Source organism: Parus major, chromosome 7 (genome assembly GCF_001522545.3).
Source record: "Parus major isolate Abel chromosome 7, Parus_major1.1, whole genome shotgun sequence".
Taxonomy (NCBI): domain Eukaryota; kingdom Metazoa; phylum Chordata; class Aves; order Passeriformes; family Paridae; genus Parus; species Parus major.
This window is the reverse complement of record NC_031776.1, coordinates 6,922,349-6,945,507: the sequence shown is the minus strand read 5'-3', so window position 1 is coordinate 6,945,507 and position 23,159 is coordinate 6,922,349. Positions and strand designations below refer to the sequence as shown.

Sequence of the window (23,159 nt, the reverse complement as noted above, 5' to 3'; positions counted from 1 at the left end):
TTTTTTCAAGTGGCTGATCTGTTATATTCCATGATATTCAAAATATGATGGTATCTGGCACTCCAATGTAAGTGTTCAGATGCTTATATTTATTTTTTTTTTTAATTTTGTGTATTTGTGTTAGTCTATTAGGAAGAATCAGAAAGCAATAAACACACAGCACCTGGAGGCCAGGTGGGCCTGCTGCTCCTGGTTCTCCTCTCTCCCCAGAAGCACCCTAGAATCAAACAAATGAGGAAGAAAATCCATGAACTTGCCTGAGAACACTTCCCCACATACAAACACTTCCACACCACTAATTCTAATCTATGCCTCCTAATTGTGACCTGATGATGACACTGAGCAAGCTCAAAAACTAATGTATGTTGGTGTTGTGGTATTTTCTCTTTTCACTTCAACTCTTAGATATGATCCAGCAGACACATTTTAACTTGATAGGAGCTTGAAATGCCACAAACATTAAAGGGAGCAACAATGCACTTCTGCTTGAAAAGACTCTGAACTGACTTTTCATTTCAATCTACACCAGGTATATCTGACTCAAGTTTCTCCCACCAAAGTCTTGAACATTTGTTCAATATTAAAATAATACTTTAAAAAAACCAAAGAAGAGGTCTTTTATTTGTCTTCATAAAAAGAGGTTTCTTTATATCATTACAAATATTTCCCTTCCACTAAATTCCCAGGGCCTGTCTGTAGCTACCAGACCCCTGATCATTGCCTTGGATGGGCCCACCACACTTACAGTAGGTCCTGGAGGACCTGGAAGGCCAACATCACCATTCTTCCCAGCAAGACCCTATTCAAAGACAAAATTAGGCTATGGTTAGAGAGTGATACCATTTTTGTAAGACTCATCAAGCTATTTTTAATATTGTGCCATTATAAAACTAAGTATCAGCAAAACTTACAGGTGGTCCAGGTGGTCCACCAGGGCCTCTTTCTCCATTCTTGCCTGGTGCTCCCTTACAAAAAAGAAAGAGCACATTTGAAATATTTGTTTCTGGTCAGTGGACAATAGTCTAAAGCAGCAGCATGAGATAACACCACTATGGAGCAATTTAGTTTAACATTTGACTCATCAAGCATCAGCACAGAAGAGGAGAAATCCCACTCACCTCATTGCCCTTAGGACCAGGGAAACCCATCACACCTGGCTGGCCACGTGGGCCTGGAGGGCCAGGTGGGCCAGAGCGTCCAGATTCACCCTGATTGCCCTGGGATAAGCAAAAAAGAAAGGAAGCATCTGTGACATCTGTGAGGTGAAATAAAGCAATCCCCAGGACTCATCAAACATTGAGACACTTCAAAACTCATTGTGGGTTTTGTATTGCAGCTTGTGCCCCATCTACTCTGTATTTCACACAGTAGGAAATGACAGAGTTTGCAGGCTGCTGTTACAATGATACAGCATAAAAAGGGCTCTGGTAGTTAAAGCAAACAGAGAGGAGACAATTAATCTGGCTGTGATAACAACCTGTCATGTGGATACTGTGGGATGAGGGTAGGGCTGGGTCAGCAGGAGGACTAGGATAAAATATTTGCACAATGTACATACGGGAGGGCCAGGTTTCCCATCACTTCCAGGGCTTCCTGGAATTCCGGGCAAGCCCTGCAAATTGAAGGAAATAAAAGAGTGTTATACTTCAGTTTAAGACATACATGACCAGCAGCTCATTTGCTTTAATTACAAATAAGCCTAAAATATAATACTTATTTATATAGAATTACTTAAATTAATGTCTAAATTAATTATTTAAACATTTAACTCTATTTACATAATAATTGAAATATAAACATATTTAAATAAAGCCCTAAATACCTAATGTTAGAATTTGCTGAAATGTAGAGAGCTAATACAGAAACTCATCCAATGCTAACTCATATTAAGGACATTTCTCTTGGCAGGGCCTGGCATGCTCTGGGAGCCTCCCCAAAGCCTCCTGACTCCATTGTGGCAGTGTCCTGGGAGTGCCCTGTGCCTCTCCATGGTTGTCCCACCATGAATGGATGCTACTACTGCCTAAAGGAGCTCACAGGAAGGATTTCTAATTGGACTCCTCTACTGTATCAGCTCAGATGAGTCATCTCTAACAGAGTTTATCCCATTTTCTTGGGGATGTCCTATCTTACTCTCATTCCAGGAAGACCTGGGCCTCCGTCTTGCCCACGCTCTCCTGCCGGTCCGCTGGGGCCAGGGGGACCTGGGCTGCCACGCTCTCCTGCAGGACCCTGGAGAGAGATGTGGAGATTCACAGCAAAGGAATCAGCATCACCTCGAATCTGAAACTGTCCATCCAAACTCACACGGATTCTCCAAAAGTTTGGAGGACTTTTCTGGAGGAAGATTTATACCTTTTCTCCTGGAAGTCCATTGCTACCGGGTAAGCCACGGAAGCCAGGGGAGCCCTGCCAGATAAAAGAACAAACTATGCTTCATAGGCAGTATGACACAGGTAATAGCAACTGGGTTTTCTTCAAAACTATTCACCATTAGACTTATCATTATGAAAATAAATCAGGAAAAAAAAATATAGAGGCATTTCACTACTGTAGTAAGGACTGCAGAGCATTTTGTCTTTGATTGCAGTGCTCTTGTTGAAATTATAGTGTGTCCTCCTTTATTTATGAGTTTTCTAAATACTATAAAAAACCAAAAAATCACATTCAGTATTGAGCAATTATTTTCCTCTAATTCAATACTGAGATTTGAAGAGCTCTACTGTATTGTTTTAATACTTATATTTACTACTGTCTTTATAAAAGAAATTTGAATAATAAATTTCGTTTTGCAGCCCCCTTTATATGTTTAGTATGATTAATTAGTTCATTATGCATCTTTGGTTTCCTCATAGCTTCAGCAAATATTGCAATCAATTATTAAGTTAGGACTTACAAATAGATCAGCACAATTTCCTTTGTTTCTGATGGGAAAAGAAATCTAACATTTGTAATGATGTTGCTATTTATTTTGTTCAATAAAAGAATTAATGGATTCCACTCTGAGAATTATTAATTTTTTTGAAAATTATTTAATATGCTAGCCAAAAAACCCATTTGCAGCTGAAATATTATAACATAGAAGTCATCTTGACAATATTACTGCTATTGATATTGAGATGTATTAACAATAGAGATGTTGACATAAATACATATCTTGAATGTAGAAGAATTTACATTAATTTCACTTCCCAGAGCAGAAATTCTTTTGTTTCTTTTTGTTAACTGAGAAGTAATTTTGAAATTTTGATTATTTTTTTTTTCTCCTTGTAACTCTCATAGTTTATGTACTTTTGCTTCTCAGCAAAAATCTTTTGGTAAAACTTCCAGATATATGACCACTACTGCTTCTATATCAAAAATGGAAATAAATTACTTTATTTCCAGCTGAGTTAGATCCAAGAGCTGCAATTCAGAGGAGAAGCTAGATAAGAATTCTCCCCAGTTTTGTAACCCAGTTCTTTATCTGGAATTTGCTGAGAAGATATATGGAGCCAAATTTCTCCTGGAAGTGTTTTGAACTGTGGAATTTTCTGTCTCTGTGTTAGCTCAAAAGGTTGTGTACCACAGCTCACCCTTTCTCCAGGGGTACCAGGTACTCCGTTCTGCCCGGGTTCACCATTTGCACCTCTTTTCCCTTCCTCACCAGGTGGCCCAGGAGCACCTGGGGTGCCATTTTCACCCTGGCAACAACAGAAACCAAGCCCATCAGTGGATTAGAAGTCTCCAAAAGAACCAAACAGGTTTCGTATGGGGAATGATTCAGGGTTCAGACTTCCTTGAAAGAAGTCTGTGGACACATTCTGCAATCACTTACACGTTCACCTTTTGGTCCTGGCTCTCCTTTTGCACCATCCTTACCAGGGTCTCCCTAAAAAGTACAAAATCCCATTTAAATTATGGGTTGCTACTGGGCATCATTCTAGAGCTACTCGACGTACTGAAATACTAGGAAGTAGACATGATATTTCAAAAACTGACTCCTTTTTTTTTATTTAACATTCTTGAAAGGAATCAGCATGCACTGGCTGAACCTGTAAGTGGAAGTCGTGGGACTCCTTGAAAATCCAGTAAAGGAAAGAAGTGATACAATCTTAAACACCATTGAGTAAAATTTTATGTCTGTTCCTGAGCTATTTCAGACATCATTGAGTCATTTGTTTAAAGTCCCTGAATAATTTCTCTGACAAAGAGCTACATGTGATGTAAGGCTGTAAGAAAAGGGCTTGCTGGGTAAGTGACAGCGTAAAACCATACAACCTATGGGGTTTAGTGGGCTGTGGACTCAGCCCTTGGGAATTAAAACAGATGAAAATAGGATTGTAAAACAACAGATTTTGTCTGATGCAGCCAATTTAAACAAGCAGCATCTGAATTGGTAGATAATTTAGGAAAGCAATTAGGTATTATTAACATATTGACGTATTATCATTATATATAACAATACCTATATGTATGAAACAAAATATGTTATATCTTTATAAAAATAATCGCCCATTTTCATTATAAAATAATTTATTAGACCATTTCAAGTGAATAGGAGAAGATCAATGGGTTTTTTTTAATGGTATCAGGCTTACTTCCACCACATTTGTTTGTACACCCAGTGTAAATACCATTAGTAACTCACCGGACTGCCTTTCGCCCCAGGATTTCCACTTGCACCTGGAGGACCTGGAAGACCACGGCCTCCTGGCAGCCCAGGAGCACCAGGAATACCAGATGGTCCCTGGAGAGAGAGAGAACAGAGATAAAGAGAGAATGGCATTGGTGGACTCCACCCAGTCCAAACCGTGACCCTCACCAAACACAGCGCAGCAATGGCAGTGATGTGAAAAGTACTCACCATTTCACCCTTGTTGCCAGGGCTTCCAGCTCTTCCAGGAGGGCCCTGCAAAAATAAATATCTGAGTAACCAACACTGCTAACCCAGGAGCAGAACAAAGGACTCCTAGGGCTCTGTGAAGAGGACCTCTCAGGAATCAAGTCTTATTGATGTACCTGAGGCCCAGGTGGCCCAGCATGACCCTGAGGACCAGGTTCTCCTCTCTCTCCAGGACTACCACTAACACCGGCAGGACCAGGAGGACCAGCTTCACCCTATGGAAAAAACCAGTAAAAGGAGAAACTGAAGGCATTTTAGTCATCTCCAGGGCAATCAGCATTAAACTAATGGTTTCTACCACTTAATGGTGTTTTGTTGTGAGCATTCATGAAGATGATGAGAATCAGGTTTGTCTCATGCTGCATATGGGCAGCATGTCTGTTCTAGGCTTGCAAACAGTGTAATAGCAGCCAGGAAAAGGAGAGCTCATAAAATAATGATGTAGAGTGACATAATGTGTGTAACTAGAGAAAGGACCAAATCCCATGCAGTTATGTGTCTTTAGCTGAGTACCTTAAAACCTGGAGAGCCTGGAAATCCTGCGGTTCCAGGGGGACCTGGGGGACCCTGAAAAGTGGAAGAAGTACTATTAATGTAAAAAGTAAAAGCCATATGGAATTAATCTTAAGTTTAAAAAGAGAGTCTGATTCTGGGATTTTTCTCTGAGTAAGGAAACACCTGGAAAATAGCAAATACAAATCATGCTGTAAAAGATGAAATTTGGCTAGTCCTAAAATATCACACCTACATCTTAGTTACCCTGACTTTTACATGCTTAGCTGAATTTCTGTGCTTTAAATTTAAAACAATGAAATCTATCATTAAGGAGATTAAGTTATAAAAAAACTTCCAAAATTTGTTCTAATTATAAAAAAAGAAGGAGAAAAGAAAGCCAATATAGCTGTTACACACAAGTGGATGTGCTCAGGTTTCTAGGCAGATGGGAAAGAAAAGGGGTTGCCAACTCCAGACAGCTAAATTATTTATTTCATAAGATCATTCAAAATTTGATCTTCATGAAGTGTAGCAATTCTATCCATCTATAAGTTCTCTGAGAATAATCTGGGTTTGAATTTTTGCATTTCCTGATTTACAGTGTTAAAGCTCTCCTGTTGCACTGTGTCCTTTAAGTATATTAACCAACACAGTTATGAAATACAGTGAAATAAAATGCTCATTCTTGAACAAGTGCATCCCAATTTCAGGTTTGCTGGCACTGCAGAACATCAGCTAGAAGTAATCAGACTAAAGCTATACAAATACTGAAAGTCACAGCTGTCTTACAGGTGGGCCTGCTGCTCCTGGAGATCCGTCTTTGCCGTGGGCACCCTACAGGAAGAAGAGAAGTGTTGGGTAAAGAGCACAACCCTGGACACAGAAACCACTTCCTTTCATGCCCATGACTCAGAGACCATATTTTTGTGTCTGTACTTTCCTACTCAGTTGACTAAGACCCAATGATTCCTTAAAGAAGAAATTCTGAAGTAAAAATTAACTGAATATTTTGTGAAGGAATATCCAACACTTTATGTGACTTGTGCTGAGATAGGAAGATGTAAAAACACATTTTTATTAAATTTCATAAGGAAACAACAACTACAAAGCATTGTCTGTGTGAATAAGTAAGATCTTCCTCTCTGATTCTCTTTGCCTGAGCTTATGCTGGAACACTGAACTCTTCCTCAATGTGTAATGATTTTAAAAAGTGAAACAGGAAATAAGATGGTGAACATGTTGTGGGTTAGAAGTGTTGCATCTTTAATTGGGGACTGAAAAGTTTTCATGTGAGATTTCTACTGATGCTATAGTTTTTTACTCCTTTGCACTACAACTGCTTTAAGGAAGTAGGGAATTCTCAATTTATTGAATCCAAATATGTGCTGCCTCTGGATGAGAACAATGTCTGCAATTACTTACAGGGCCACCAGGATTCCCAGGTCTTCCTCTTTCTCCAGCTGGACCTCTTGGTCCCTAGAAATCATGTCAAAAGGGATCTGTTAAATGGCTTCTAAAATAAGATGGCTGAGCAAAGAGACATTGCTCTTATTTGTGTAACTCACTATTGTCCACTGAATGTGGTGGAGTAATTACAGTTAAAAGAATGAGGAACAACTCAGCTAACATTCAAACACTCCAGGATGCACATATTTACCGGTTGGCCCGGTGCTCCATTTACTCCAGGAAGACCAGTTTCACCCTGTTATGGAGAGAAAACAAAATGAACTTTGGTGAGAACATTTTTTGGTTTAAAGTGGAAGACACAGAGAAGAAAGCCCAATTTGTTATCACTTCCTTTGGGGTGCTGGGTGTCCTCAGCATGAACTGTGTTCTCAGAAGTCTAAACAAGTGTCAAATTAAAAATTAAACAGGAAATAAAAATCACAAAGATGCAGCTTTTAAAATGCTATGCAAGGAAGTCAGATGACTGAGACATGTCCTTTCATTTTGGGATCTCATCTTTGTTATGGCTGGAAAACTGGGACATGATGTGGTTCAGAATATCTAACTCCTTTGGAATGCTTCATATTCTTTTCATGGAGATATTAAATGGGTTTCTTTAATGCTCAGTGTATTTTAATAATTGTTTAAGATGCAAAGCACAGCTCTAGAACAAATAATCAGGGTCATTACTCTACCTAGAAAGATGACACTCTAAATTTTTACCTTTGGACCAGGAGCACCACTGTCACCTTTGGCACCATCTTTTCCATCAAAACCCTGTGGGAAAATAAAACCATATCTGTGAATTGTATTCCTCCTGCATTCTGAAAAAAAACCAACTTGGTTCCTTTTGGAAAAATATTAACTCCCCGAAAGGGGCTTATTTTCAATATTGAGTGCTATCAGCTGTTGGAACCTTTTTGGCATTAAGGATGGAGCTCTACAACTGAGGTACCCAGAATAAACTTGAATCTTTGTTATGGAAGTTCAGATTACATTGTGCAATAATTAACTTTACTTCTATGATTCAGCTTTGCAAATGATGACTGAAAGATCACAACTGTGCAACACCATAATTCAAGGAGAGTAACAGACCCAGCTATAATCAATATACTCAATACTTACTCGCTGGCCTTTCATCCCAGGCATCCCAGGCATTCCAGGGTGTCCCTTGTGACCCTAGATACATAAATATAGAAAGATTAGTAAACCATATACTTATTTTATTAAGGGCACAAGCCAATGTTCACTGTGTGTCTTGTTCACTTGACTAACTTGATATGGGAAAATAAAACCTATGATTAGAAGAGCATTATTACTGGAGGTTTTTCCATACCGGTAACCCAGGGATTCCACGGTCTCCATTCCTGCCTGGTCTTCCTGGTTCTCCCTGTTGAAAGAAAATAATTTTATTTGTAGTGTTTTGTTATTACTTGGCTTACTGGCAAAGAACCAGTTGTGGTAGAACAAGGTGAGTTGGCATAAGCAGGTGAAATTTCCACCAAAGACAGTGGTGCTTTTGCAAATCCTCTCAGGGTGACAGTTCACTCTGCCACTGCCTTCTGGAAAACAACTGCCAGAATTTATAAACTCAGCTTCTAACAAGGTTCTAGTTAATTTCTAAGTTACTTAAAGACAACCTTTAGCAAGAGATGATCCCAGAAAACTTATTTTTCTTAGTAAAACACTCAAAATGGACAGAAGCTGTAGATGTTTGTGCCTTGCCTTGTACTTCAGCTGTTCAGCACTCACAGCTGTGACACAGACAATGGTGTCAATGGCTGTAAGTCCCATAATAAGATCTTAAGGGAGCAGAAAGCTAACACTACTGTCTGATTTTCTTTATAACTGGTTTATTTTGCACCAAATAAACAGTATGATTCATGCTTATGTTGGTTGGGTTTTTTTAAATCAATCAAATTGCCTGCTAAAATTAGACCTTTTAGGGAATAGACAGACCTTATGTAAGCCAAATTTACTTTGCTAAAGTCATGTTGTCAAATGGAGAAATCAGGAGATGTTAAAAATACTCAAATGCAATAGTATCAATGTGGTCTGTTGTCTTACAACTTAATGAACTTTTTTTTCTTCATATTTACTAATAACTGGATGAATAATAGTGAACTTACATCTTTTCCTGGTGGACCAACTGGGCCTATCATTCCAACAGGGCCTGGAGGTCCCTGTAGAAAAGTAATTAATATTAACTACAATAATAACAAATATTAAGTCTTTTTCAAACTAAGAATGCATCATAAATACTTGTACATTTGACATGCATCATAATAAACAACTAGGATAAACTGGAAATTTTCCATCCACTGCAGCAGTGACAGAGATTCATGCTTTTAAGGTCATGTCTTTAACATACACAGTGATACTGAATGATACATACGGGAGGGCCAGGTTGTCCTGGTTCTCCAGGGGAGCCCTGGTATCCAGCAGAGCCCTGGAATGCAGCAAAAAACTCAGTTAAGATGTGAACAAGTACATGCACCATTTCATAGTGGTGTTATATTTTATAATCTCATAATTGTAAGGAAAACTGTAGTCAGATCAGTTAACAAATGACCAAAGGTGAAATTACCAGAACTAGGTAGAAAATGTCTCCATGAAAACAGAATTAACCTGCTCCTCTAAAAGGAGATGGATGTTGAAAAACTCAGACCCTTGGTATGTTCACTGAATGTGCATCCCACTTTCCTTTATCTCCTGTTAAAATTTTGTATGGATAAGACATTTGGGAATGTCATTGATGTCAGGCAATGGCATGTCTTCAAATAATGTTAGCTGACACCCCACGGACTTGCGGAGATCTCAAGGAGTACACAATGATTTAATCCAGCACAGTGAATTGATCTCAGCTCTTGAGTTTTGGTGATGCTACAGCCCAAGATGACATTTATGCATAAAATTCTTCATAGTATCCAGATTAATCTGTTGGAAAGGTACTTAATATTTATGACAGAGAAAAGGAGGACCTCATAAAAGAATACAAGATGATTACAAAAAGATTACTGTTACTTACAGGGGGACCTGCATGACCAGGTGGGCCAGGGGGGCCACTGGGGCCAGGGGGTCCTGGAAAGCCACTCTATAGAGCAGATTAAAAAAAAAAAAGTAGTTACATTAATGTAATATAGCTATAAAGCTTACTAGAGTTGCAATAGTCATCAATAACTGTGAAATAAATTTTACATAATTAGTTCAGATAAAAATCCTTGGTGACCTGCACTTGGTGCAGTAAAAAGGAAGCAGCAGTACATTGACACAGTGCTGAAGAAATACATTGTCTAGTTGTCCCTTCAGAAAAGGCTTCACTGGGTTGCTCCTTGCAGGCTTGGCTAACCTAGTCCCAGGGTATTTTCAGAGCTGCAGCTTTTAATTTTTCTGTCACTGTTGCCCTTCTCTAGATCCCAGAGGGATGCTCAGAACTCTGCTTTTCAGCTGCCTGAAGGGGAAGAATAGGAAGCAGAACTGAATTTGTTAGACAGAATAAACAAGTGTCAGTTTCTCTGCCATGTAACTGAGCTCAGTTAGCCCAACACTAGAGATTCCCAATGACCTAGAGATGCACTGAATTAAGGCTATACTTTTGTTGTCAGTAAGACAAACATTTTCACCTGTGAAATCTTTTCTGAACTTTAACAGTACTAAGCCATAAGAAAGAAATGAAGTCTGGACTAACCAAAACCTCAATATTTCTACTTGTTGTAGCAACAACCACAAAAGCATTTGGTACTGCAAGACAGAAAACATTTAAAAGTTAGCACAGTGGTTTGCTGCAGCTGTAGGGGCTTCTTTAAAAAAAGCTTTTGTTAAATTAAACTCTTCACATGTTTCCTATAGCCTAAAGAATCACATATCTGGATGATATGAGGATCACTGTGTGCTGCAGTAGTGGCAGAATATTCCATAGTTGATGTTGCACATAATGTGTTTCATGGGATATTGTGATATTGTGTCAGAAAAGGTCATGTATTACAATTTTATGAACCTAATTTTTATAATAGAGGATTATCAGTATTGCTGTAATATAGTGGCATATGTAGGACAGTACACCACTATACTACAAAAATAAATAATATTAATTCACAGTTGCCTTTTTTCTAAAAAAGTGAGCCATTTTAATATTTGCTATTTTCTGGATGAGAAGTGCAGCAAGAGGCAGAGCTGTGAGTTTGGAAAATGGGGTTGCCTCTGATATGTGAATACAATGAGCAGTCCCTGTTAATTATTAGAAGTGATTCGGTATAAGGTACCTATAGATCCAACCAGAATTAAAGCCATCAACTCATCAGTAGCAATCAATCAATTAGACATATGGCTATAAACAAATGAGATTTTTTTTTCAAGTTACACAAGTTTTTTTCAAATTGAGGAGATAAACTGATAGTTAGGGGTGTGCTTGCTGCTAGAATCTCCAGACTTTGAACAGATGAACATCCTCCAGTTAGAGAATGTGCACTGGTGGAAAGAGACAAAGACAATATGTGGAGGTTACAAGGGCAAGTGAAGAGAAACTGTGATGTAAAGCACAAAATCAGTCTACAAGTGGTGTAAAGGCATGGGAATGCAGCAATGGAGAGATGTGTGAGACTGAGGAAACAGCAGGCATGGTAACCACACATGGCCAATGTTGGTACCATATTTTATTGTTTTGCTAATATTGCAAATTATTTTGGATATTTATTCATTAGTAATATTTACATTGAAAATTGATAAATTTATAAAATAATAAAGAAATTAGTCTATGTAATGCAAATTATAAATATTACTTAGCTCTAGTGATTTCAGCCATATCTGCCTGTAACTGCTGGTACTTACTTTGAGGTCACATATGTTATGATGCAATATAAAAGCCCTTATGACCTGAAAATATACAGACAACCCTGAAGATGTTTTAGGGTGCTCAATAATGTATTTTGATGGGGTTTTTTAACCTCAGTCCAGGAGTCAGAGCACAAGAAATCACTAATCACTTCCAGAGAAAAAGCCAAAATAGAGGGTAGTTAACCATAGTTGTTATCTGAAGGTGTCTCAGTTATCTGCCTGGTTCAGCACATCCCATATTAAGACATCATGTAGCAGAATGGAGATGATATGACAGCTGTAGGAGAAAACTGTGAGGAGTGAATCCAAATAAATGAATAAAGAAGGAGAAAAATGGATAATTGAAGAAGACAAATGCATGTATGATCATATTAGCAAATGAAGGAGGCAGAAATAAACAGATTAAATTAAAGGTGAGAAAATGATGACTATATTTCAGGAAAAAGAGCTGTTGTAATTAGCAAACCTTATTTCACAAGATGATCCCTCCTTCCTTCCTTCCCTCCCTCCCAGCTGCCTTGATAAGCTACAAGATGTGATACCCAAACCATAGTATGCAGAATTGGGCTGAAAAGAATGATTATGTTCAATGAAGCACAGCCAATTTCCAATAGCAGCAATTCACCACACCCTCTCTGTAGCAGATTGTCTGAATCAACAACACTTCATGTTGAATGTCTCTAAATCCCAGGGCCTAAAAGGAGAACTATGAGGTGCAACATTCAGATTTATATTACACATGAAGCATAGCTCAAGTATAACTCTTTGGGGCAGTCCATGTTTTTTCTCATTTAAAAATCTGAAAATCTTGGACCAGGTCTAGCAGGCAGATACAGCATACTTAGCACACAGTCTGAGTAGCTGTGGGTAAAAAAATGGTAATGACAATTTTAAAAAGAAAAAGTGAAAATATTTTGAGTTTTGGCATGAATGAAGTTTATAAGAAGGGTTTATTCACTTATTATCAGGCAAGTTTGAATTGTGAAAAAGTTAGCATGTATGGAATATCATAGTAAATACAAATGATACTGAATGGGTGAAGGACGATTAAAGGCAGTGGGAGAGGTAAACATTATTAAAAGGAAGGGAAGAAATTAGTGAAAAAATATCAGGCACATGAAGAATGCACATGAGACTGGGAAAAATGTTTAGGTAGTATAAGAATGTGAATCACAGACAGAGATTAAGAAAAGGAAGGTAAGAAACTGAAGAAAAGAAGTGAAAAATAAAAAATCTAGATGACCTATAACTACTTTCTAGAATAGTATTGCTGTACAAACTGGTGTCTTACATCACATTCAACAATAATTAAATGAAAATTTAAATTAAAATCAGGATACACACACATCCAAGGTATAATCTATGAGTGGAAAATATGTTCTTTAAAAAGAAGAAAGGAGAGAAAAAAAGCTTTATCATCTTACAATGGCTTGTGGGTACCCGAGACCAGCTCCACCTGCCTTCACATCATAGGAGTCATACTGTGGAGAGAAACTCTGCAAAAGAAATAGAGAAAAAAAGAAAAAAAAAAAAAAGAAAAAAAGGAAAGGAAAAGAAAAGAAAAAAATGTGATTGCTACAAACCAAGTAATTATTTTCTTACAATGGTATGGCAAATGCATAGAACTAACTAACTCATTTGTATCTGCTGAGTAGTACTAGCTTGACATGTAGCTGCCATATATTTACATAAGAGAAGCCCAGCCAATGTCTTCTTTCTGAGGTCATGGTGACATCAGCTTCCTAGGCTGGGCACATCCATTTTTCTTCTTGACAGCTGGGCCTCAGCTGAACCATAAAATTATCTTTTTCTCTCCTTTTACTTTGGTTTGACTCCTTCATAGCTTTTTTCCCCATTTTCTCTGTGTCTTTTCTGTTGGACTTGTCACACAAGAAAGTTAATGAAATATTTTCTGTTGCATTAAAGAACACAATTGTTTATTATTCTTATAATTTTCCTGTCTTTTTTTACCTGAGCCTATTGGATGGCTCCTTTCACATGAGGAGACAGTCAAATGATGTGGCATTACTGCAGTGATGCATTATTGGCCCACAGGTGGTTGAGCAGGAAGTGTTGAACACATGCAGTGCTCTGCCTGCTCTCCCAAACCATTGTGGATCCAGCTCCTGCACTGACCAGGTGCAAGACTCCTGTGCTCCTGATACCAGCCCTCCTGTCAGGATCCAACAGCACATCTTTGATACAGTGTTGGAATGGGAGACTAATTCAGCCTGTTTTCTGTGTTTACCTATCCAAACCCCAAACCAGTGTCACTGGGACTGGTTAACAGATCCAGAGCTCAGTCCTGCAGAGGCAATCCCTCTCATAAATAAATAAAAATGAGACATCTTTACTCAGTTTCTGGCTTACCTAGGAGTGGGAAGCATATATGGAAGTTATAATCAGTGGCCTGTATTCAAAAGTAGCAATTGTTTTAACATACAATTTTTATCAGCTTTGTGCTAAAGAAGTCCCATCTAGTAAATCTGTGCTTGGTGGCCTGCAGGGATGACAATGTCATCTCGTAACAAACCACTGCCTGGGGCTCAGTGCTGATAAACTTTAGCTACAATCAGCTCTCTTTCTGTCTGTGCCCAGCTCTTCTGAAATGACTTCAGCATCCAGTGAGCCAGAAATGAAGAGGCACCGTGACAAAGAGATACTTGCATGGCCCTTCCCTGTGAGCAGAGGAGCGGTGCTTCAGTCCAGCCTCATTGGAATGTTCTGTTATTAAACATGAACTGCTGGAATATAGGAAAGTAGGAGACTTCCCTAATCATTAAACTTAGGAGGAAATCCTCCATCACACTCTTTCTGATCATATTATTTCTGAGTTATCTAAATCCTTCAGCAGATCTGGCCCCAAAAGTTTTAAAATTAAGGTAAGGCAGAGATTTAGTTGTGCTCCAGAGATTTTATGGACAAACCCCCAAAACAACAGCAAAACCCCACCTACCACCCAACTCTGTTTTCCAAAGGCACAAATGGGATGGATGCCACCAAAAGCAAAGCACTGGGAAGGTGCAAGGGACAGCTGCCTGCAGCATTGCTTTGCATGGCTCTGAGCAGCAAGGTAGAAGCTGAACATAACAATTACTTACACCTCCACTTATACTGGGACACGACTGGCAGATTCCAGGGGGCCCAGGAGCTCCAGGGCTCCCTGGCTGTCCTGGTGGGCCAGGGGGACCATTTCTGCCTGGAATTCCAGGAGAACCCTGCAAAGACACAAACAGAGCAGATATAGCTGCTGTCACTTGCCTCCAGCTGCAAGGACATTGAGGGACAAAGCTCTCCATTCATAACAAAGTCTGTGTGACTGTGGTGGAAAACCTCTCCTAAACAAAGCCATAACCAAACATTCAGGGAAGACAGGCAAAATTCACATCTGGGAACACTTGGTTGCTGAAAACTTTTTACATCTGATATCTAATCAAACACATCAGAAATATTTAGCAGTTCAGTTCCTGAATCTGAAATTATTACTGTTAGTGGAGTCTTAAAGATATTTTTTCTCCTTCTGTAAAGAAATAAAACATAACAAATGTGATACAGTTGGACTAAACTGTGTTCTTGCAGTTTAAATTTTTGAGAGTGTTGTTGAAGCTAAAAGTTCTACTTCAGAATAACTATATGGTACAGTCCTGCTGCAGACAGTTCAGACATCAATGAAAGCAGGATATCTTGGCAGCTTGAATGGGATATATAGCACTAGAGGAAGGGGGTTTTGATTTTGTTAGTTTCCTTGGGGGGGGAAAAAAAAGCTGCACTTACAGGGTCTCCTTTGGGGCCTCGGCTGACTACTCCAGGAGTCTACAAAAAAAAAAAGGAAAGGTAATTAAATTAAAAAAAGATAATCAAAATAAAACAAAAAAAATGCACACATAAACAAGAATTAAATGCTTAAACATTTGAATATAGTTTTTTCACGTGTTCCATTAATGCTTATTCAGTATATTTAAAAGCAGTAGGGTTTTTGGTCAGTCAATCTACTCTTGCTTGGATCATCCATAGAATTACACCTTCCCTGGAGAAAAAAACATGGCACTAATACAGTCAGTACAGCTTTGCTATTGAGTGCAATGGGGACAGAAGTCCAGTGTGGAATGCTATGACACTTTTCTTGTATCCTTCTCACTCCAGCATGTGAAGTCTGATGAGCTAATTTGAAATTCTCAGATCTACTGCTCCAATTTATTTATTTTTCAATTAGTAATTCAGTTACATGTTACTACCTGGATGCTCAATTTTTGTGTTCAGCTGCTACCAGTAGCAAAGAATATTCAGCTGAAATGATCTTGGATCTTTCAACATGGCATTTGCTTACACACCACCCAAGGTCATCAAAACAGCTTCCAATGGCCTGACCAAACTCCTGCACCAAAGAGAGAGGCTGGGGGAATATGTCACATGTTCTTCATTAACAGGAGCCCCAGAACAGAGGAGTCTCTAAACACAAGAGGAGGTGCACTTAAATCTCTGGCATGCCTGTCTATACCACTCATTTCCACCTCTCAACATATTCAGTGAAACAGCTCAGGGGATCCTGGAAGCAGTGGAGTACTGCTAGTGAGGTGCAAATAAGACTAGGTGACGTATCTGTGTGTGGCATTCCATGTGTAAACAGATGTGTTGTAGGGCTGCAGAAACACATCTTCTATCTCTTCCTCACATCTCTTTTGCTCTCTTATTTTCTAGATAAGGATCTTCAATGTCTCTGTGGCAACCTAGGTGTTTTAACAGAACCTCATGGATCTTTAACACTGGTGAAATGTTCAGGTAGGCTGAAAGCTCAGTACAACTGGCTCACTCACTGAAACACTTAGGCAGGGGGCTTGGCATGTACTAACATTCTTGATTTTCCTGAGGCTAAGTTGCTGCAACTGGTTTATATAATGTTGGTGTCTATAAAAAGATGGAGATTAATTATGTATATACAGTATAATCACCTTTCCTTTACAGAGCATTAGGTCAGCAATAAGCCTGCAAAAGGAAATCCACTCTGTGATGATGTAGAATTGAGTTAATAAGAAATGCAGACTCAGAGATGCTAGGAAACTCCTCTAATTTTCTTTGACTCTGTGTTGGCATTATTTTCATAGATATGGACTGAGTGTGAAGTAAAAAGTAAGCTCTTTACATTATTCCTATGCTTTTCCATACAATGAAAAATGTAACAGCTAGTTGCTTCCCTCTCTCCATTTCTACTATTTTGATGCCTGTTCTCTACATAAAACTGAGCTGGAAGACTTAATATTGTCAGCTGCATTGTCCATCCTAAGTATTTGCCTAAATTCAGAAAGTGGCACTGAAAAGAAAAGCATTTAAGAGCATCTAAGCCAAAGTGAACTGAGGTTGACATGCATCAAGAAGGCAGCAACACCAAAGAAAGAGCAGTGAGAATAAACTTACTCTTGGAGGTGGCGTTGTTGTTTGTGGACAAACTGGACAGCACTCTCCAAAAGGAATCTCTGGGTTGGGGCAGTCCAGCTCCTGGTCATCACAGATGATGTCATCGCAGAGAACAGATCCTGAGTCGCACACGCAGATTTGGCATGGCTCTGGTTTCCAAACATCCCTGTCAGCATAAGCCTGCCCAAGATGGGTACATCCCGTGACTGGAAAGAGACAAAATTGTGTTGGATGTTGTTTCAAATGTGTTTTCCAAATTACAAATGAGTAAAGTGAAAACTGTTGGATAGTTTGTCTAGTTTTCTGGTTCATGTGTGTGAAGTAAAAGGCTAAATGCTGCTCCTCAGGCACTGGGGGGATCTGTTATATTAATTGCAGAGTCTGCTCTGGGTCTATAAACAGACATCAATGGAAACCTCCCGGAGCTGAGCCAAAGCCCAATTAAATCTCTGATAATCTTCCATCCTGAGTAATTTTAGTGTCAGACTGAGTTACTGTCTAATTAGCAATCAAATTCTCTGCTGCAGTTAAAGAGTAAAGGCGACAAAGCTCTCCAGCAAGAGTGCCACTGGCCCCACGTGCCAGCACAAGCACTTGCACATGGATGTGGAATAAACCATCTGTCCAGCATCAGCTCCTGTCTCCAGCATCTTGCAGTAATAGCTGCCACCAAGGGGTTTCAAAGAGTTTTTTGAAAGCCATTGTATGTGACAGATCTGAAAGAACGTTCACGTTAATTGCCCAAGTGGTTTGCAATTATTGTATCAGCTGGCCTGCTCAAATGTTACAAGTGTCTTTTTTTCAGAAAAAACATCACTCATCTGTAATATTCATGTAATGTTCTTAAATGCCCTGGCTTTGTGAATTCCTTCCAACAGATGTTTTGCTGATCAAACTTATTATAGACTATGAATATGAAAAGGCTGACAAAAACTGCCTTGACACATTAAATTTGGGGTTGGTATTTTCTTAGAAAAACATGATCAAAAAAGCCAGGGCATTTAAGAACCCAATATAAAATAACACTAAGAGCATCTGAGTTTTACAAGCTCAATTTAAGTTTTGTAGATGTTATTAGAAGTCTTAGATTGCAAACATAAGTATCAGGGAATGTCATGAATAATATAATAAGATTTTCTTTCATGGATAATTAAAAATAATTCAGTTTATATAAACAACATTCTGGAAGAAGAGCTATTTTTGTGCCTACATCATTCTTAAACTTAAATACAAGGGTAAATTACCTACTATACACCACCCTTCAAAAAGAAAAACAAAATGACAAAAGATATAATTCAAATCTCTGACATTAAAATTGCCACTTGCTCCAGGCAGAAATTTCTGAATATCATCAAATTGTAATGGCCACAATTACCTAGTATGAGACTCAACCCAAATTTATTTCAGTTCCTTCCTATGGATTATGCAGTCTCCTTTTTTTTGTCCCTGCATCTTTAATCTCTCTTTTTAATCTTTCCACCACTGCATCAGCACCCTGGTCTCTTTAGTTTCTTTTTCTTCCTGTCTGTATTTGTGGGTGGGTGTTCCCATTCCACACCAATGCTCTTTGGCAATGTGCACACTTAGATGTGTTTCCTCTCTTCTCATGCTTCCTCTGCATTTCACCTTTTCCCATAACATGTAACTTCCCTCTCCATCTTCAGAAAATCCTCTTTTATTTTGTACCTGAGCAGTTCCCCTTTATTGCCATGTGCTCAGCTGAGCTTAGTTTGCCTCTGCTCCCTTTCCCTTTCCACTTTCTCACTCAGCTGCTTTTTCTTGGTTGTATTAACCTGACATTTTCCTCTATTTCTCCCATGAAATTCAGAGCTCTGGAAGGGCAATGGGGAATTCAGTCATGGTTCCCTGCGGGGAGAGCTGGAGTGCAGATCTTGGGCCTCAGCACTCCATGGGACAGGAGGGTTTCTTTTCCCAGTTTCAATCCTACTACAGGCTGTCCATGTCCATGCACACCATCTTAAGTTATTTTTGCACTTTAATTATAAAAGAAGCAAACAGGAAAATGTTGATTTGTTAAGGCTGGCACTCCTTATGGTTAAGAGTTTTGACCACTATCTTGATTAGAGTAACAAAGCTTCAAAAACACTTTCCAGACATTTTCAAGCCAATATCTTTTTCTTTGCCTGATATCAAGCTGGAATCTAGTATTTTACCTTTCTTTGACAACAAAAAAATCTTAAAATTGAAAACCTTCCAATGGCATATGAAAACTCACTCTCAGATGTTCTCTGTCACTTAGAAGCTCACATTTTCCTTTTCTGGCCCTTTTGGGCCTCTCTAGAACCTTCATATTCTGCACAAGAGAGATGGATAAGAACTGCTCATTTCCAGGACAGCCTCTTCCCCACACCCACATGTCACAGGGTTATGGCATCAGAGGATGTTGCTTCAAAGGACACTACCTAACAATGTGTGCCTTTGCAGAGGGTCTAGACATCCTTCCTTATTCTGACAAGCTAAAACTAGTTTCTAAAACTGTTGCTTGGCTTCCCAGTTCTCACCCCATAGAACCATATCTGTGGATCCCAGGTAAACAAGCTGATTCTCTGCTTAGCTAGGTGCTGACTGTCTCTGCAAGGGAGAATTTTCCTCCTTTTCACAAACCAGGATCTAGCTGTGGACACTTAGGGAAAAAAACAGGCTGCCCAGTCTTGACAAGGCTAGTGACAAATGTTTCCTGACAAACAAGAAGGCTGAAACATAGAAGTGAGGGATTATGAATGAAATCTTTATAGCCTCTGTAGTGACTCAGGAGAAATACCAAACCTCAGAGTGGCTCATTGCACATGTGAAGCCCTCGAAAGCCGTGTGCTGTGGGAGGCAGAACCTCAGCAAAGCTGCAGGGGAGGTTAGAGCTTGTAATCCATCCTGAAGGAATGGTTGGATGCACCCTGGAGAGCATGGATGGGCACACATCCATGTCACCCAGGGCAGTGAACTGCTCAGCTGTCACTCTGCTTGAGCACCTACCAGCTCCACATGTTAAAATGCCCTTTTCATTTGTAAACATAATAAGGAAGGGGAGAAATTACTTCTTTATAGGGCAAGTTGTAATTGTTAAATAAAAATACCATTGTATGGACCTAAAAGAATTTAATATTGTTACTGTTTGCACTTGTAATATGAATTGCATACACATATAAAGAGATGCAAAGCATACCCACTTTTCTATACCCAAAAGATGTGTTTGATTAGTTGTAATATTCTGACCTTCAGCTCCTAGTATCACTTTTTTAGCCTTTTAAAACCACATATTTTTTTAACTGTGTGTTTAACACAACAAGGTCCTTATTTACTAGGAAATTCATATCCAAGGATTTGAACCTTCATATGTCAATTTTTTCATCATTCTTCTTTTTCATTGATTTGTTTTGTTGTCTGGTTATTTTCAGAGATGTGATCTCACTGCCTTACAGCAAAGAGGACAGCTCCAATGAGGACAGAAAAAGGCCATCTTTCCCCTGTTTTTGCACTGCTAGATAGAAATTATTCTGTTTTAAAGACAGAAGCAGACTCTTTCCTCAGTGCCCATTTTTTCATATTGCTGATACTCAACTGCCATTTATTATTCAACAGTATCAATAAAAAATGTGGAAATTCAAAATATGTCAGACTGATAATTTTACATTAATAAGGAATTAAAGGAGATTTCTCTGCATTTTTCCAAGCTTGTCATTCAGTTATGCTACAGTAGATGGCATCATTTAACAGGGAGACAGCAAAAATTTGAAGACATATGGACATATTGACTTTCATATTTGCTTCTAACTTTCTGGACATTGTTAAATGAATTAAGAAATAAGCTGGGAGAGCAGCAATGAAAACTGCTGTGGCCTTTGGCAGAAAGAAAGTACTAAATAGATTTCCAAAGGAAACTTACATCTGGGAAGACTTAGGGTGTTAAAGACACCTCCTCTGTGCTCAGATGTAGATCTGTGTGTCAGCATGTTATGACATAATGCATTTTGCATTGCTCAAAAAGATTAACTATTAGCTCCAAAATCCTTTGGAAAGCTGATTTGTGCTAAAGCACTGGCGGGTAACATATAGGAATAATGAGGTTATAAAAAAGCTGACTTGTCTGCTTCTAGACTTGTGGAATAACAGCCACATACTTGCCTTAGCCAGCTTTTCTTATTGATTCCTAAACATACCCATTAGCCTGAGATTTAAGAAATATTAGAACCAAACAGTATTTGCCTATAACAATGCACAATCTTATTTTTCCTCCCAAAGCCCTATATGATGGCTAAATAGCACTTCACTTCTGTGAGGTGGCCCTTACTGCAATGCTTTGTTGGAAGCCCTGTCCATCTCTAGTGCACTGTTAAAAAAGTTTAATACTCAAAAGCCTGAATTAATTTGAAATTATACTGTTTACAGAGCACTCATATTGTTATAGGTTTTGCTGTGTGTAGCGCTTCCCTTGGCTAGCCTAAATAGTGAATAAAAAAAAAGCAAGACAATATTTTTTGTATGCTGGTTTTGAATTATTTCCCATTCTAGGAAGACTGGAAGCTGTCCATAAGCAGACCACTAGTGAAAGCTGAAAGGAAAATCACAATTTAGTTCCAAAGGACCTGCAAGTGGGGCAGATAGAAGAGCCCAAATGTGTGCAAGGGAAAACAAGGTGGCCAGTGTCATATGGCCTGAAAGATGACAGATGTCATATGAGACATAATCCCAATCCCAGTGAAGTGAAGAGGATCTGTTATCACATGAGAATCTGACCTGCTCTGTAGTTGGTTTTGGCTTTGCATTTGTGCAAGCACCATGATCGTGACTTAACCACAACTTTATGGCAAAAGGAAAAAATTTCCTAATAGTATCCTCAAAAACCACAGGCTTTTCCACTTTGGACAAAGCCAATGTCCAGCTATTGCATTAGTAGCAGACTCACATATCCCATTTACAGAGATGTGACTAAAGGGTTAGAAATGAAAAAACATCTTGAACTTGTCTGGTTCTGCTTCAGAGAGGGCAATAGTCCACACAGGGTGACTCACGATCCTCCAGCAGCTGCCTGATGATGGCCTGGGAAGCAAAACGGAGGAGCTTCGGTCTGTGAGAATCTGATCACAAACACAGTGAGTCAAACAAACAACTTCTGTTGTATCTAAAGTGGATCTGGTAAAGGCTAAAGCACTGAGATGAAGAAGGCCTTGCCTCTGACAGAATCCAAAGCCTGATGAAGTTAAGAATTTGTTTTATTTTTTTAAATGTACAAAATCTGTGCATCCTCACCCTGACCTAGTTTTGATCATTTGCTTTACAGGATGAGTACTTCAAAAATTGTTTTGCATTTCTCCTGTAGTAAATACATCTGTTGACTGCATATCCCAGCGCTGTCAGATACATTGTTTAAGCAAAGGATGAATTAGAAGGGAGCTGTGCTATTTTCAATAGGAACACTATCATTCTCCCTTACCAGAGTAGGTGGAGGAATCCACCCCAGCATGTGCAGCAATGCTGCTTTCCATTTCCTGAGCAGAAAAGAATGCCACAGCGTCTACCTCGAGGCAAATGGTTTGGCCTCCCTGTCTGGTATTATGATGATGTTTATAAGAAACCCAAACACACTCGTTCCATCCCATCATTAGTAATGGAAACAAGTGGACTCTCATAATGAATGAATTGGCTGGAGGAGCAGGGATGGCCTGGTTTGTTGGCATGTTGGGTCAGTGCTGAGTACACAGAAGGGCTCAAATCCTGTCTGGGTCACAGGAGTCAGGAAAAGAGGTGGGGAAAAAGGAAAAGAAATGGTTTAACACGTTGGGTTTTTTCCAACAGCAAGGCCTTCAAACATCCTCTCAGCTGGAATTGTCTTAAACAGCTAATTAATTGAATCAATTTCACACAGTGCATGAGGACAGAAGGGCCAGTTTAGGTATCTATACCTATTAGGATATTTTCAGGTTTAATGGTACTGATGTAACATTTTGTAAGGCTTGTCCACATGTTATTGGAGGTAATGAAACCTCTAATCATTAAACACTTAAATGCAGACTGTGAAGAACCAGAGTGGGTCTACCTTAAAAATCCTTTTGTGCTCTGTGAACTGTAGAAG

General features: G+C 39.0%; 1 protein-coding gene across 1 annotated transcript in view; it reads right to left on the bottom strand.

Moving 5' to 3' along the window:
* Window positions 1–23,159, bottom strand: part of COL3A1 (collagen type III alpha 1 chain) — a 48,456-nt gene that overhangs the window by 13,352 nt on the left and 11,945 nt on the right. Inside the window, exons 2-27 of the mRNA XM_015635293.3 lie at window positions 17,072–17,277; window positions 15,434–15,472; window positions 14,761–14,877; window positions 13,084–13,155; window positions 9,855–9,920; window positions 9,222–9,275; window positions 8,956–9,009; window positions 8,163–8,216; window positions 7,952–8,005; window positions 7,550–7,603; window positions 7,038–7,082; window positions 6,803–6,856; window positions 6,170–6,214; window positions 5,399–5,452; window positions 5,002–5,100; window positions 4,847–4,891; window positions 4,631–4,729; window positions 3,818–3,871; window positions 3,576–3,683; window positions 2,356–2,409; window positions 2,134–2,232; window positions 1,559–1,612; window positions 1,119–1,217; window positions 912–965; window positions 746–799; window positions 164–217 (exon numbers count right to left, since the gene is read on the bottom strand). Coding sequence (XP_015490779.1) covers window positions 164–217; window positions 746–799; window positions 912–965; window positions 1,119–1,217; window positions 1,559–1,612; window positions 2,134–2,232; window positions 2,356–2,409; window positions 3,576–3,683; window positions 3,818–3,871; window positions 4,631–4,729; window positions 4,847–4,891; window positions 5,002–5,100; window positions 5,399–5,452; window positions 6,170–6,214; window positions 6,803–6,856; window positions 7,038–7,082; window positions 7,550–7,603; window positions 7,952–8,005; window positions 8,163–8,216; window positions 8,956–9,009; window positions 9,222–9,275; window positions 9,855–9,920; window positions 13,084–13,155; window positions 14,761–14,877; window positions 15,434–15,472; window positions 17,072–17,277 — 1,841 coding nt within the window. The remainder of the gene's footprint in view (window positions 1–163; window positions 218–745; window positions 800–911; window positions 966–1,118; window positions 1,218–1,558; window positions 1,613–2,133; window positions 2,233–2,355; window positions 2,410–3,575; window positions 3,684–3,817; window positions 3,872–4,630; window positions 4,730–4,846; window positions 4,892–5,001; window positions 5,101–5,398; window positions 5,453–6,169; window positions 6,215–6,802; window positions 6,857–7,037; window positions 7,083–7,549; window positions 7,604–7,951; window positions 8,006–8,162; window positions 8,217–8,955; window positions 9,010–9,221; window positions 9,276–9,854; window positions 9,921–13,083; window positions 13,156–14,760; window positions 14,878–15,433; window positions 15,473–17,071; window positions 17,278–23,159) is intronic.